Here is a 15,781-nt window from a genome sequence, read left to right as displayed (position 1 = left end):
ATGTACATTAGAAACGATATACCTCATCAGATATATGAAGGCTCTCAGACTACAAACTACGAGCTGTTATGGGTAATACTGAGACTAAAGGTTCCTCCCCGTAAGTTTTCCTTGATCATAGTTAGCGTACTCTATTTTCCGCCGCGGTCGAGTTACAGGCGGATGCTCATAGCCCATCTACAAGCATGTTTGGATGAGATTAAATTGAGACACCCAAACAGTTTTTGTGGCTCTTATGGGTGACTTCAACGACCTACTACCCAGCTGGATTGAACGATCGCTAAGCTTGAAGCAATTTGTTCGTGAAAAGACAACTCAAAAGTCTGTCATTGATCTCATCCTCACAGATATTTTCGATTTCTATAGTGATTCAGTGACGTTGCCGAGTCTTGGTAAAAGTACACACTTCTGTGTGCACTGGTGTCCCAGGGAGGAAAAGAGAATAGGAACCAGGCGAATTTTTTTAAGCCGGCCTCTGACTGAGTCTGGAAAAGAGCTATTCGCAAAATGGGTTATTTCGAAAAGCTGGAAAAGTATGTACGAATTCTGCAATGCCAGCTACATGTATTGAATATTTTCCACTAAATTACGGAGAGCTTACGATGGGTATTTTCTAGAGAAAACAGTCACTTTAAACTCAGCTGACAAGCCCTGGGTTAACTCGCGCCTGAAAAGGCTGATACGCAAACGCAACAGGCTCCATAGAAGGGGGAAGACAGGTGAAGCTTCCAAGCTGAGAAATAAAGTGGTCTATGAATATAGATTAGCTTAAAAGTCATACGGTTCGAAAATGAAAGAGCTCATGACCACAAATCCAGCCAGTTACTATATAGGAATACGGCTTCTCACTGGCTCTGTAAGGCAAAGTGTAAGCGTATACGACGAATCTGGGAATAAGCTCAACGCAAACACAATTAGTAAGTATTTTACTATTATTTTCAGAAGCAATCCCCCAATTCCCATTGTTCCCCTCTTGGTTGTTCCAACGGAAATACCTGTGATTTTCCCGCACAGAGGTGCAAAGTTTCTTCATAGACTTGACCCCATTAAGGCAACCTACCCTGGAGACATGCCAGCAACCCTGTACAAAGAAAACGCAGTCTTTCTAGCAGAACCTCTCACTGCTTTTTTAAACCAATGTATTTTGAGTGGTACCTTTCCGGATGATTTAAAAAAAAGCAGTTGTAACGCCAATACCTAAAGTTTCGAATCCAAAAGTGGTGAGTGACCTACGACCTATATCTTTGACTTATGTCGTATCTAAAGTTTTCGAACATTTTCTAAAGAAATGGTTACTAGAAGATTTCTGTGATAAAATAGATCCTTGTGAGTATAGATTTGATAAAGAATCTAGCACATTGAATTATCTAATCAAAATTGTGGAAGAAGTACTAGAGTATCTAGCAAATAAAGATGCATTTGTGGAAATATTACAAGCAGATTTAGAAAAGGATTTTGACAAATCAAGCCATCCGGATATTCTTAGGTCAATGACAGATTTTAGAGCTTTTTCAATTCAGATAGTTATAGTTTTTTTATACGGACGGCAACAGTGTGCTGTTGCTGATGAAGCGCAGTTGGATTTTTTTAAGGCTTTCTGTGGAATACCCCAAGGTACCAAAACAGGACCTCTTTTATATCTTATACTGTGTAACAAAATTGCGACTTGGCATGAAAATAGACTGAAGTTCGCAGATAATTTAGCATTGCTGATACTTCAGATGCTAGGATCCATGATTAGTACGGAAGGCATAATTCGCCGTTTGGTGGACGACTGTGAAAAAAACGGCTTTCAATTAATAGGAAAAAGTCAGCACTTATGAGAGTCTCGTTTTTTTTTAAAAAAGTTCCTAGTCAAAGTGATATAAATGTGCCAATTGTAAATAATATGACAATTTTAGGTTTGACTTTTAACGCAAAAATGTCATGGATGGATCATGTAAATAATTGTATTAAGAAGGCGAATATAGCGTTGCGTAATCTAGTCACAATTCGGCGATTCAATTTTAGTCGTTTTTCACTGTTGAATTTTTATAAACTCAACGATTTCGGAGTATTTTAGAGTATGCTTGTCCTGTGTGGCATCTGGGGCTAAGTAAAGAGCAAAGAAATGACTTTGAGAATGTGTAGGAACGAGCTACCCGTGTGATATTAGGTCCGGAATTCACGAATTATGATGATAGGCTTAAAATCCTAAGCCTAGATGGACTTGAAGCCTGGCGACACCAGCTTACAATGGCCTTTGGACAAAAGCTTTTGGAGTCAAGCAGGCATCGAGATTTGCTCCCTGAACCGGCAAGAACGGGGTGTAACACAAGACACCAGAATAAACTCAAGCCTTGTAAGCCCTTGGCTACCAATCAATACAGTTTGTCTTTTCGACAGTATTTTGTGTCTCATTTTAATAAATAAGTGACAAGGAAGAATGATTATTTAAATTATATTGTGTCTCATTTAATTCTTGTTATTTGACATAATAAATTCATATCGTACCGTATCGTATCGATAGGTTCTACTGCCTGATATGTAATAATAAAAATTGACTTTATTCTGCTTGACAACATTTTCTAGTGCCAGCTAAAAGCAGTAGGGGTCCTGGCCTTTCTTGTGCCTGGGGTGAGATATTGATAATCCCTGCCCCCCCCTGTCTCCCAGAAAATTTTTCGGCAAATTTTAACAAAATTATCATTTATTAACAAAAATATTTTCAATTTTTAATTAATTAGTATTTTATTTTTTATTATTTTCTAATTTGTTATTTTAATTATTATTAATTATTTTTTTATTTATTTTATAAATTAATTAAGAACTTATTAATTATCTTCATTTATTAACTGCATCCTCTATTTCATTAATAATATTCCAAATTTACAAAATGATTATAACGTTAGATTATTTGTTTGAAATTTTGCTCCCCTAAAATTTCCTCGCCCAGGGTAAGTGACCTCTCTGTCCCTCCCCTAAAACCACCTCTAGCTAAAAGCACTTTTCTTCCAGTAGGAAAAAGGAAAAGATTTATATTGTATACCAAATAAAATGACAAACTACTTTAATAAAAATAATAAAAATACACTAATATTACAACATCCCCAAACAGCGAAACAAGCCATAAAACCAAAAATCATAAATCCCAGGACTGATCCCTACTTACCGCATCCCCCATTGGCGAAAATAAATCATAAGTCTAAACCACTTCATTATTTTAAAATATACAACAATCATCCCCCAGGACTGATCCCTCCTTATTAAAAACTTGATAAAAGAACAATCACAAATCTGCTTATATTAAATTTGAATAAGACCTTTCAATTACACCAAGATTCATGCTGTATGTACATCTAAAGTCTAAAATATCTGCTAGTAAAAACAATCAAGGATTAATCAGCATAAATAAAAGACTATAACCTTTCCTTATATAAGCTTAGAGCAATATACTCCCAGATTTCATTTCAGGAGGAATTTATTCCAAAACTTGGATAGATTGATTCGTGACGTTCGGGAAACCACCGTTTTTCTCTGTTTTAATCGTGATGCAAAGGACAAAAAGCACGATCTTTTTTCTGAAAACCGATGGGAAAATTATGTAGAAATAGCGCTACACACAATTTATTTCTGTAGAAATAAAGCCAAGAAACTAACACAGCTTTGTGCAGATATGAAAGCCTCAGTCAGTACTGGGTTGCGATGAGTTACTACAAGCTATTCTATCCTTTTAATCATTTTTTTTTCTAATTTGGAGAGAAACTTTCTCTTCTCAGTTTTCTGATCGAGACTCTTCACCAAAGCACTAAATTTTTTTTTTATGCAAAGAAAAAAACATTTTTTCGGCTTCAGCAAAAGCGAAACCTATAGACATAACAGAAAATTTGACTGGCAACCGATCAGATTCTAATTTTACGACCATGCTAAGAATAAAATACATATCTCAATTATTTACATTCGTTAGGGATTTTTTCATATCTCAAAGTATCAATTAGTCAATCGATCTTATTCCCGGTGAGAAAAACTATATTTATTTTTCCTTCCTCACTCTTCTTGCCGGCTGGGTGCTGTACATATGTACACATGTGCATTCGATCTGCATCAAAGAGAGATTCCAGAGAGACCAGATAGGGTGATTCTATTCTCCGAACCATCACAGAGTGTGCTGAAAAACAGTAACTGAAACTGGTGAGTGTTGTTAAAAATCCGTCGTTACTGGTAAAATCATAGCCTCTAAACCCTTCAGTTTTGAGTTGGTCCTTAGTCTAGAACGCATCCAAGCGATTCTGGAAGCCAAGACTTAAAACCGATATCGTAACCCATTAAGATAAGACTAAGCAAACTGAGGCCCTAAAGTAATGAATATTTACTTTATGCCTGATGAATGACTTTTGCGTCCTAAAGCACATGAATCTCTCACAAATCCGGTTCCTAGCTTGCATTCCCTTATACCACCGGACACATTATTTAAGGGAAGACAAGGAAAATAGCAGATTATTTCAGTTGGCGGAATAAGAAAAACGCTTGACTAGAAAATGATATAAATTACTAACAAAATAAGACGTAACTTAACTGGGTGCTATAGCCTGGTGTATTAAAATGATCATGGCCAAAAATATCCGTTCCGTGACAGAAGACTTTTAGACAATATAACATACAATAATTTTCAAAAAACAGTAGTAATTTATAAAAAAAGGAACAGCCAATAATCGCACACTTATTATGGGTGAAGGGTAAATGGTAATTCTAGAAAGGATCTGAAGCCGGCCGCTTTAAGGTCCTGCCACGACTAAGCTCTGCAAAAGGGGTCACCAATCCCCTTTGAAACTGACAACAAAAACAACTGTACCACTTAGTATGTGATAGTTAAGTTTTTGACATTCCAAACGAAAGAAACAATTTAGAATTAAAAAAAAACATGAACTATCTTAACTGTGTTTAAAATGACTGCATAAAAATAATAATTACACGAAGAACAGATTGATCGATTTGTCTCTTTTACACTTAGCACAACAATACAGTTTGATCAGATTAAGTGCAAGCTTTAAAAGTGGAAACATTACCTGCCAAGAGCCACCAGGGGGGCCTTTTCCCAATACCACGTGATCAATGGCAACTTCTGGATCGTACTTCCAAGATAAAAAAGAAGGAGTGTCGTCCCCGAAGTCGGCATTCGGATGTTGCAAGCTGTCAAAAAGTAGGGAAACTGGATTTTTCGACCGTCCAATTAATCCCTGAAATAAGATAAACCTAACAACTTTTTGTATTTTGTATGAATTGTAGGTACTTAGTAGTCTATAGACGAGAAAACTTTCGTAATATTGTTGGCTTACAACATAATATGTGATTTGATTCTCAAAGATTCCAAAGGATTAGTGTCTTAATGTGCTTTTTAAGACCTCAAATAAGTGATATAAACATTCAAAGAACAAAAGGAAAATAAAACAATTAGATATTCGGAAGTTTTAATGTCAAGTTTCCCCAACAAATCTGAACAGTTGCACACAAACTCATTTTTGGTACTAAAAGAAAAATACCAGAGGAAACACTTTATTTGAAGAAACAATCCTATCTTTTCTTTTTCTAATTCCATTTTATTTGAAAGGAAAATTGTGTTTCACTGATTATTTACAACGTTCTACCGATTATCTACTTTTATCAAGACTATATACTGATTATAAAATTATGCTCTATTGAGTATATACCCCTACTTTGCAATTTCTGGTAATGGAGGTAAATTGGGGTTGGGGGGCTACTAAGCCACTAGAAGCTTTGTAATCGTATAAGCCGACTTGAAGGTCCAGTTTTATCACTTTTCCATTATCTCTGCACTGTTGTTTTAGTTATTAGCCGATGAAATTAGTTCATCAAAAAATAAATAAACAGAAAACTCTACAGTTAATAAGATAACGTTCATAAAAGAAAGATTTGTCATTTGAGTAATTATTGCCCAGACTGAATGAACACCTTGATTAGAATCTGATACCAAAGTAAAAATAACGGCAATTTAAGAAATAATAATAGCGCGAATCGTCATGCGACGACGGTGTAGTAGAATTATTTGGCAACATGCAATTAAGAAGTTCGAGCTGTGTGTTGATAATGGCTAATATATAAAAACGGCTTACTTGTACTTCTTGCTTAAAACAAAATATGCGTATACATAAAAAATATTCTAAAAAAAACTTTGTAGAAAACATTTTATCTCTAATTGCATTTAAAACTAAAAAAATAAAGATTCCTGCAGCACAGAAAACCGGATTTTTTGTCATATTCAATGTGAAATCACGGGGGAGGGGGGAGGGGCATTACGCATCTTATAACAATTCAGTGACGCTTTTTATATCATGACCGCTTCACGATTAAATTTGTTATCTAAAAATTTTCAGTCGTCCAGGTAGAAGCAATATTTTTTTTTAGGACATATAGAGATAGAAACATTTTTGATTTTTTTCTAATTTTATCTAACGCTTCGTTATCTTAATTACTGTCTAAAATCCTAATTTGGAATCAGTTGAATTGAGAATGTTGGTATATGTGCGTTTCTATGTGATAAAATAGCAACGTCCCCAACAGCAGGATTTTAGAATCAGAATCATTTATTTCAAAATAGCTTTTGTAGTCTTTGATGAAAAAAATCGCAAACTAAATGGTGCGTCTTTGCAATCCTAGTTCTAGGGCAGTTTATTAAAAGCAATAGCAAAAAAAGCACAGTCGAATTTTTAAACCGGTTAGTTCTGCAAGGTACAGGCACTAATTTGCTCATCTTACTGAATTGGAAGTAGGAGTAGAACATGTGGGTACTTAGGAATATCAAGGGAAAATTGTCCAAAGTGCATTATCAACATAGAACGGCGATTTCTTAGGGTTTCATTTCCTAAATACTCAAGAGCAGGCTTATAATCAGCAAATTTTTCTCCAAGGACGATTTCTCTTTCCTGGCTTCCTTCCCCATCATCACTTAAAGATCAAATATCATAAACCCCAGGCCTATATGGGACACGAGTATTCTGAAAGGGGCGCATATATGCTAGATATACCGTTTTCAGCTGATTTACTGGGAAACCCAACCAGCGCACTGAAAATCAAAGAACGAAGTGCGTAGTTGCCTTTCCGAACAAGCACTTGAACATAAACGCAAAAAAAATGAGCAATTGGCATTGAAATTAGCCCCTAGCACTGTAACTGGTGAAAAAAGCGAAATCAGGGAGTATGGTTTAGCCAGGAATCAAGGAGGCACACTTGTGCCTCTATAAAGAGGCGACCCACCACAATGTTAAGCGATTTCAGGTCCTAGAGGTCGCAGAGAGACGGCGGTAATTGCATTTTGTAGCCCAAGCTCAAACTAAGAAACTTGCAAAATTTCATCCTCCTCCGACTTTATCTTCATGGGGTAAACTGGGCCGGAAGTTTGGACCCTCCCACCACACCCCCCCTTTAACGTTGTCCGATTGGGCTGAAATTTAGAGGTTAAGCTTTCCTAGGGCCCGGGAGCTTATCCTCGAAATTTCAGCTCAATCCGATCACTCCTTCCCTGTTTTCAAAAAACCAAATATAGCCACTTAAAGTTCATTTCTTTTTTTTTTTCTTAGCCACGCCGACAGGCCCCAGTTGGCCACGGATCCGGTTTAATGAGGGCTCATTCGAAGCAGAATTCGACCTGTTAGGGCCTTTTGATATTTTCAGACCGAAAAAATTATACCCCGAATTTACATTTACGAAAAACCTCGTTTTCCTATATTAGCCCATGTTAATTTTTCCCTCCACAACCCCCCTTTAACGTTGTCTGATCGGGCTGAAATTTAGAGGATAAGCTTTCCTGGGGCCTGGGAGCTTATCGTCGAAATTTCAGCTCAATCTGATCACTCCTTCCCTGTTTTCCAGAAACCACATATCAATATTTTTGGGAATGAGCTTGCGTCGAAAATACCTTATATTTGCTAAACAACAACTACTATCGTGTTTGTATAGTCCAGAGGCTGAGACTTCATACCTTCCTTCTGAAACTTCGGGTTTGATTCACCATCAAAGCAAATTTTAAATATACTGTGAAAAGAAACTCAGTTTCTTTTTTAAATTATTTGAAAAAAATTACGTTTTCTAAAGAGTTAAAGAGGCTGAGTTACAAGGTCGACCCTTAAAACGTACAGGGATTAGGAGGCACAGTTGGGGGGCTGTTAAAGAGGCTGAGTCACAAGTTCGAACCTTAAAACGTACAGGGATTAGGAGGCACCCTGTACGACGTGATTTGAGTATTCAGGAATTAAAAGCCTTAACACAAGAATGTTCAAGAGCGGGGGTTTGGGGGCGGCAGCCCCCCCACTTTAACTCCTGACACGATCAGCTAACAGTTAGTCAAAAAATAATAAGTAATAAACTGTACAAAAACGTGCAGCAATTATTTTAAAAAAACTACGTTTTCTAAAGAGTTAAAGAGGCTGAGTTACAAGGTCGAACCTTAAAACGTACAGGGATTAGGAGGCACAGTTGGGGGGCTGCCGCCCCCAAACCCCCGCTTTCGCAGCCTTTAAATATAAAAAAAAATTTCTTTAAACTGAAAGTAAGGAGCGACATTAAAACTTAAAAAGAACAGAAATTATTCCGTATATGAAAGAGGCTGTGCCCTCCTCAACGCCTCGCTCTTTACGCTAAAGTTTTTATTGTTTAAAAAAAGAGTTGTGAGAAAGTCAAACTTTAGCGTAAAGAGCGAGGCGTTGAGGAGGGCACAGCCTCTTTCATATACGGAATAATTTCTGTTCTTTTTAAGTTTTAATGTCGCTCCTTACTTTCAGTTTAAAGAAATTTTTTTTTATATTTAAAGGCTGCGAAAGCGGGGGTTTGGGGGCGGCAGCCCCCCAACTGTGCCTCCTAATCCCTGTACGTTTTAAGGTTCGACCTTGTAACTCAGCCTCTTTAACTCTTTAGAAAACGTAGTTTTTTTCAAATAATGTATCTATATACCGGTTTCTATGTGATTAAAATAACAATGAGAAAGAAACGGGACCGACTTAATAATAGTTTATTATTATTTTATATAGTTTTTTTTATAGTTTTTTATATAGTTTTTTATATAGTTTATTATTATTTTTATATAGTTAATTATTTTAATAGTTTGTATTGTCTATGAATATATGTATATATTTTGTGAACTCACTACTCTCTCGAAGGATTTATCTCCACCAAGTAGAATTTTGGCTGAGAATAGCAATTTAACCCGGAAAGTGCAAATCCTGCTTACCTCAGACAGAAATTCCAGATTTTGGTCAACGAGGCTCATGCCAGGGTTCTCCATCAGCCTTGCGTGGAGAAATTCATTGGGATGGTTTCTCTGCAGCGACCCATTGTAGTAGGGCCTCCATCCAGAAAGCATGAATGATAGAGTGATTGCAGACGGACCATTGCCTTAAAAATGGGACCAGTCAATCTTTCTCCTTTACATTTTACCCTGATGATTCTTTGCAAGACTCGAATTAATGAAGATGAAGAAGGTTTTCTGACGATTATTTAAAATGCATACCCATGCTATCACGCCGGATTGATGAGGAAATGTTAACAGCGGAGTCATGGTAGCTTAGATTCCAATTTTGATTATGAAGCTGAATTTCCTGATTTTGAATTTAGGAAGATACAAATATACTACAAAAACTAATTAAGCACGCTGTGTAGGCTAACCCTTTCATTTTTGCCTGTCGGGAGGGGAGTATACAACCCCTATAAGTTATCGCCTACGAGCGGATTCTGTATGAGAATAGAAAATAGATTCCGCTGTTACGTACATACAGCTACAGCTACAGCAAAAATCAACTGATACAAAATAGGAATGACTTGCATACCTACTCATGTCAGTGTACATGGCAACTTGTTGCCATTTCTGGAATCTCAATTCAGTGTAGATATACAGTTGATGAGAATCACTATTGATAAGTAAAATGTCTACGAAAGAATGAGCGTTATAATTCTGTTAGTCGGCCTTATAAGCCTAACTTGTATTTGTATGACTAAAGAAAAACCCTTATTTCCTAAACCCTATTATAAATATTAGGGTTACCATATTTAGGCTTAGAATAGACCATGCTCGGATTGGTAAAATTTTAGTTAGGTGAGGTTATGTGGATTCTCCTTTTTCTTATGTTTTTGAAGTTGAGGATGATGTACGCCCAGTTTTAATGTATTGTCGTACCTTTAATAAACTATTAATAGACATCAATAGACTATAATATACTTCGACTATTTTTGTGCCTTTCCCTTAAATGTGTTGTTAAAGATTCTGCTGATACTTCCATTTGGATCAGAAAACAATGTTTCCAATTTATGAAAATGTTTATAAAAATGCCAGATTTTAACTATATAATTTGATGGCCTTTGCCATTTTTATTGTTAGTAATTGTTACGTTTTACTTTCTAATTATCAAATTGTAAGATCAAAGAAGATAATAACCGTATACCAAATACTACGTCAATTGCCTGCCCTTGTCGTCTCCAGCTAGCCCTCTTAGAAAGCAAATGTTATTGATGTTGCTGGGGCATCAAAAACCCAAAGCCATTCTTTTAAATTTTATGTCAAGTGTACAGTGGAAGGAAGCCCTATTGTTGCTTCAGCTCTGGTAAAAATCTTATTTGAAATTTCCTTGAAAGTTGTTTTACTCGATGCTTATTTACAAGTGGGTATAAAATTCAATTTAAGAGTTACATAAATCTACAGACATTAGGATATGATTGATGAAAAAAACAGCTCACTTTTTGTCAGTTGTTGGCAACTGAAATGAAGGTGAGTATAAACTTCAGAACACACCCACAGTACCAGCGGTGTGATTCTTCGAGTTGATTAAGATCAGTGGACTAAAAATATTTTATAAGAAAAATTAAATAAAATGTCGTCAATACAGGTACGCTGGAAACAGCTCAAGCTCCATGAGCTGTATCTTCCAAATATAAACGTGTAATTATGATCTTTTACAGTTGTGAGTTTTTGTAATTAGGTAAATTAAGGTAAATGGATAAAGAACAAATAGGTTTCACTAAACGGTTCAAATATTTATTTTTCTTTTTTTGTATGTCCAGAAGATTGATAAGACGCTTGCAATAAATATTTGTAGATAAATAGAGGTTTGAGGTCATTCTCCATGCCAGAAACATAAAGAATTAAGCAGAAATGACATTACATCATAAATAAAAAACAAGGGGGTCGGTTGCCAACAAGGGAACTTGTTAAGCATCAACGTAGTTTATTATTCCTGCTTGCTGGAAAACAATTTGTTGTCTTTTCTACCGCAAAACCAGGCAACGGTCACTAAGGAAATAAAAAAAGTTTTAGACAGGACCTTGGGAAATCAAATAGTTTCGACCGCAATTTTTCCACTACAACGCCCGACATCTGAGGGATATCAGAAGATCCATGGCCCCTATTCTACCCTCCAATAAATGACAGAAAACAGGGAAATAGACAGTTCCAATTGTGTCAAATAAAATTTTGCACAGTTAGGTTAACCAGTAAAATCAAAGCCCTGTCCATGGTATTAATCATGCTTGCTGTATACACACTTCACAAAGTGGCTTCAACACAATAATACTGAGTCATTGTCAATTCACGGGAATGTAGGGAGGGGGTCCTGGGGGCGGCAAATGCCCCCCTAAGACCTAGAATTATAAAATATGTTACGCCCGATTTCAAATGACTTTACCCTTAGGAGTAAAATCATACTCTGATGCTTGAGCTATAACTTAACCTTTATTATTTGGTATTCAGCATTATATTTTACCACCTAAAACTGCCCACCTGAAAATCATGCTCATTTTTTCTGCTTTACCTTTCTGGTTCGAATTTGGCAGTTCGCACTCCTGGTCAAGTTTCTAATACCCGCCTTACATGCGCATGGGCATTAACAGTACGCAAACGCGCGGGTCAAAAACAGCAATACTTGTGTGTTTCTTGTTACTTATGTGCACATGATACCAACGTTGCCAGCCACCCCTTGTAAAATTTTACTAGATCTTGTAAAAAGCACACCCACCTAGTAAATCTAGTAAAATAGGGGTCAAATCAAGTAAAATCGAATAAATCTAGTAAATATTTGCCAAAATCTAGTAAATTTTTTGCCCTCTCATCTGAAAGCATTTTAATGGGGAAACGTACCGAATGTGGCTTAATGCTGGCTCACTCATCAATTGACATTTATTCTGTGGTCCCAAAACACGACAAACTGCTCAAAACCTTTGGCGTGAAATTCAATACTTTTGAAATCTGTTGTTTGAATCAAGATCTGGGCTTATCGGATCTGATTTTTTATTTTATAATTACGGTAGTCAGGGGATTAGTGAGAAGTAACAATTTTATGTTTACGATAACAACTTTTCCCTCAGAACTAGCAAGTTTTTCTTAACTTTTCCGTCAAAGATAATAAATTTCTCTTAAAAGTAACAATTTTTTGTCAATGATAATAACTTTTCTGTTAGAAGTAGAAGGTTTTCTGTCAAAGATACCAAATTTTTCATAGAAGTAACAATTTTTTAGTTTATAATAACAAGTTTTCTGTCGGAAGTAACAAGTTATCCTTAACACTAACAAATTTTCTCATCGACGTAACAACTTTTTCCTTGATATTAACTAACTTTTACTTAACACACTCAAAATTCTTTAATAAGTAATAGTTTTTTCTTAGCAGCAACAAATTTTTTTAAAAACATCAACCTTTCGTCAATGATAGTACATTTCACCTAAAAGTTAAAATTTTTCGTTAATGATAACAATTTTCCTGTCAGAAGTAGCAAGTTTTCTGTAAAAGATACAAAATTTTTGTTAGAAGTAACATTTTTTTCGTTATGTAACAAGTTTTCTGCCACAAGTCGCAAGCTTTCCTTAACACTTACCAATTTTTTCTTCTAAGTATCAATTTTTCCTTAATACTAACAAACTTTTACATAACACTATCAAATTTCTCTTAGAAGTAGCATTTTTTCGCCGGTGATAACACGTTTTCTGCTTGAATCGTTTTTAAACAATACCGGGAAATCCGGCTCTCTCCATAGAAAAATTCCGGTACTCGTGTATTATACGCCACTCACTTTATGTGTAAAACTCGAGTACAAACCGGTTTCATCATTACTTTAAAAAAATGGGCTACATATTTACACATTAGGGGGATGGGTAAAGTATAGCGGGCCTGTATGCATAATGTGTTAGGTACAATTCTTCTGTATATTATGAAGTAAGAATTGTTTCTGACTTCAAACTGTCCAAATACTTTACTCCCCTCCTCCCCCCCCTTATGTGCAAATATATAGCCCAAATTATATATTTCTCATCTACTTTATCACTTGTCTTTGTCTTATTTCGTGCTAAGCTGAAAGAAACTAACGAAGAAACCAGTTTGTTCTCGAGTTTTACAAAGCGTAAAGTTGAGAGAGTGGCGTAAAATACACGAGTACCAAAATTACTCCCCCCTACGGAGAATGAAAAAAAAAACTCCAATAAAATCCTCAAATTTGGAAAGTCTTATTTTCCGGGGGGGGGGTGTACTTTCCGTGTGTGGGGGGGGGTATTTTCCGTGGGGGTAAACGCCGGCCACCGTTATTGTCATCCCTGGAAGCATGTTCATGCGACCTTTCGACTATTTTGGAAAAGTTAATTTTCAAAAATTTGATCTCCAATGCCAAAGGAGGGGCCAGTGGGGACAAGAAAAGTCACAGAAGGGAGGTTGATCATTTTTTTACCCTTAAAAGTACTAGAGCATTTTAGGCTGGAAGAAACTGTTTGGACCTAATGAATAACTGGGAACACATTTCCTACATATTTGAAGGCAAACAAGCCGAATGGCCAAAAGAAATCACATTAAGATGTCGGGCAAGCAGAAAAAAAAAATATACAATAGCTTCATTTTACTTTTGTTTTCATGTTGATGAAAAAAAGTTTTTAATAGCTTTTTCACGCCAATGAGCATGTCACGGCGCAAGCCATAACATGCGCATTTTTTGACGACATCTAATAAAATAGAAGCCAATCTAGAAATTTTTTCGCCCCAAACTAGTAAATCCCAAACGGTCCGAGTGGCAACGCTGCATGATACTTGTGGACCATGTTCGCAGTCCTGAGGTAATACTGCAATCGGTTGCTAGACCGCACCATATTTTTAACATCGTATTATTAACATCATTTGGCATGCAAGTCAGCAGTCTTATTAATTTGATTCTCGAAACATCACACTCTCATAAATATTAACCCTGGATGTAAGTAATCCTCTCAAGTTTTTTGCACAAACCTGAAACTATGGCAGCTAGGCATAAGCCTAGCGTTACGGAAAGATTTGGGAGAAAGGGCAAATACCTCGATGTCAAACTATCAGGGACGAGTTTTTTATTTCTTGCCAATATTCCGTCTGTTTGGGTTCATTGTCGTTATGTAAATGGCACCAGTTGCTATTTTCACAAAGAGAAATTTCTACGGAAATGATATTTGTTTCACCTGTGCGATATAAACGGACAAACTAGAAAAAGAAAAAAAATTTTACGATTAAAAACTGAATGCTCAGAAGAATTGATTAATACTGAAGAAACTTGTTCGTTAGAGGATGGATATTCTTTATTTTAAAATTGCGAGAAGTCAACCGTATGGTAAAAATCAGAAAACCATATTAATCCGTCCCCCTTTATATGGATCATTTTGATGAACTTTGTCTTAAGGAGCACAGGAAAAGCAATGGGGGTGGGAGAACGCGGAATCAAATGGGGTGGAAAAGCTTTCCTGGACAAACATCCTAGATGAAAGTGTGAGCAAAATGAATGAACTTTTATAGGTTTTGCGAGTTTATGGTACTAGAATAGGTTTGAATACTACCGTAAGAAGACTAAGTCACTAAGGCTAGGACCGGATGAAGATTTACTAGGTGATTTCCAGAGAAATTATCTACGGATTTCTCTGGGTACCCGGCTGACTGACCGTATTTCAAAAAGTAGGCTGTCCGAAAAGTGTGGTCCAATCCCACTTTCTAGAGTTATAAGGACAGAAAGGTTGAGATGGCTAGGTTACGTTCTGCGGATGAAGGATGACAGATTGACAAAGACATATTTTATTAAACTTACTCTTTTTAGCACTAAAAGCACTAATACCGAGGATTTTTACAAATACGACAAAGTTAAATAACAAATATGACAACAAAAAATGAATAAAACCATATTACTTTTCTTAGGATTTGTTGACCATGTCTGTAAAAAGGGGACAAAGGAATGCTGGTAGCGAGTCGTACGGCATGTCACTGGGTTTAGCTTGTATTGCCTCCGAGTACAGAACGAAACGGGGGCTAGTGGGGGCAGGATCGTCCAGTTTTGGCTGCTTTGGAGCAGGAAATGGCCGAACTGCCAAATACGTCTCTGACTGCGGTAAAAAAGCGACTCGAGGCCAAAAACCTTAAGCGCTTTGTCATAAGTAGTGAAGGCCTGACCCAGCATAATCTTACGAGCCCGTATTTGGATAGCTTCGATATCTTGACACATCCCAGCACTCAACTGTGCACTAGGGCCCCACACTGGGCACGCATATTCAATGATGGGTAGGATATAAGTCATGAAGGCAAGCTTCATGGAATTCACACTGAACCCGGACCGCTTCATGGTAATCAGTGACTGCAGCGCTGAATACCCTTTTCACACAAGGTCACTTACGTGGTTGTTGAACTTGCAGCCAACGGAGAAAATTACCCCCAGAATTTTCTCACTGCCAACTGTTTTAAACAAGGTAGGGGGCTCCTTAAAGTCTGATTTAAGAGCGGTTGAGACTTAAATCCCCAAACCTTGGGAAGAAAAAAAA

The 15,781-nt window shown here is 36.6% G+C and overlaps 1 protein-coding gene across 4 annotated transcripts in view; it reads right to left on the bottom strand.

Moving 5' to 3' along the window:
• The window catches only part of LOC148946150 (oxidative stress-induced growth inhibitor 1-like), a 71,586-nt gene that overhangs the window by 6,670 nt on the left and 49,135 nt on the right, over positions 1 to 15,781 (bottom strand). For all 4 annotated transcript variants that reach the window (XM_089098190.1, XM_089098188.1, XM_089098189.1 and 1 more), the window contains exons 3-4: positions 9,221 to 9,384; positions 5,046 to 5,216 (exon numbers count right to left, since the gene is read on the bottom strand). In XM_089098190.1, coding sequence (XP_088954316.1) covers positions 5,046 to 5,216; positions 9,221 to 9,384 — 335 coding nt within the window. The remainder of the gene's footprint in view (positions 1 to 5,045; positions 5,217 to 9,220; positions 9,385 to 15,781) is intronic.

The sequence above is a fragment of the Artemia sp. Qi Xiang Cuo genome, chromosome 12, assembly GCF_049724085.1.
Source record: "Artemia sp. Qi Xiang Cuo chromosome 12, ASM4972408v1, whole genome shotgun sequence".
Taxonomy (NCBI): Eukaryota; Metazoa; Arthropoda; class Branchiopoda; order Anostraca; family Artemiidae; genus Artemia; species Artemia sp. Qi Xiang Cuo.
Note: the sequence above shows the minus strand (reverse complement) of the source record. Positions and strands in the feature narration are given on the sequence as shown.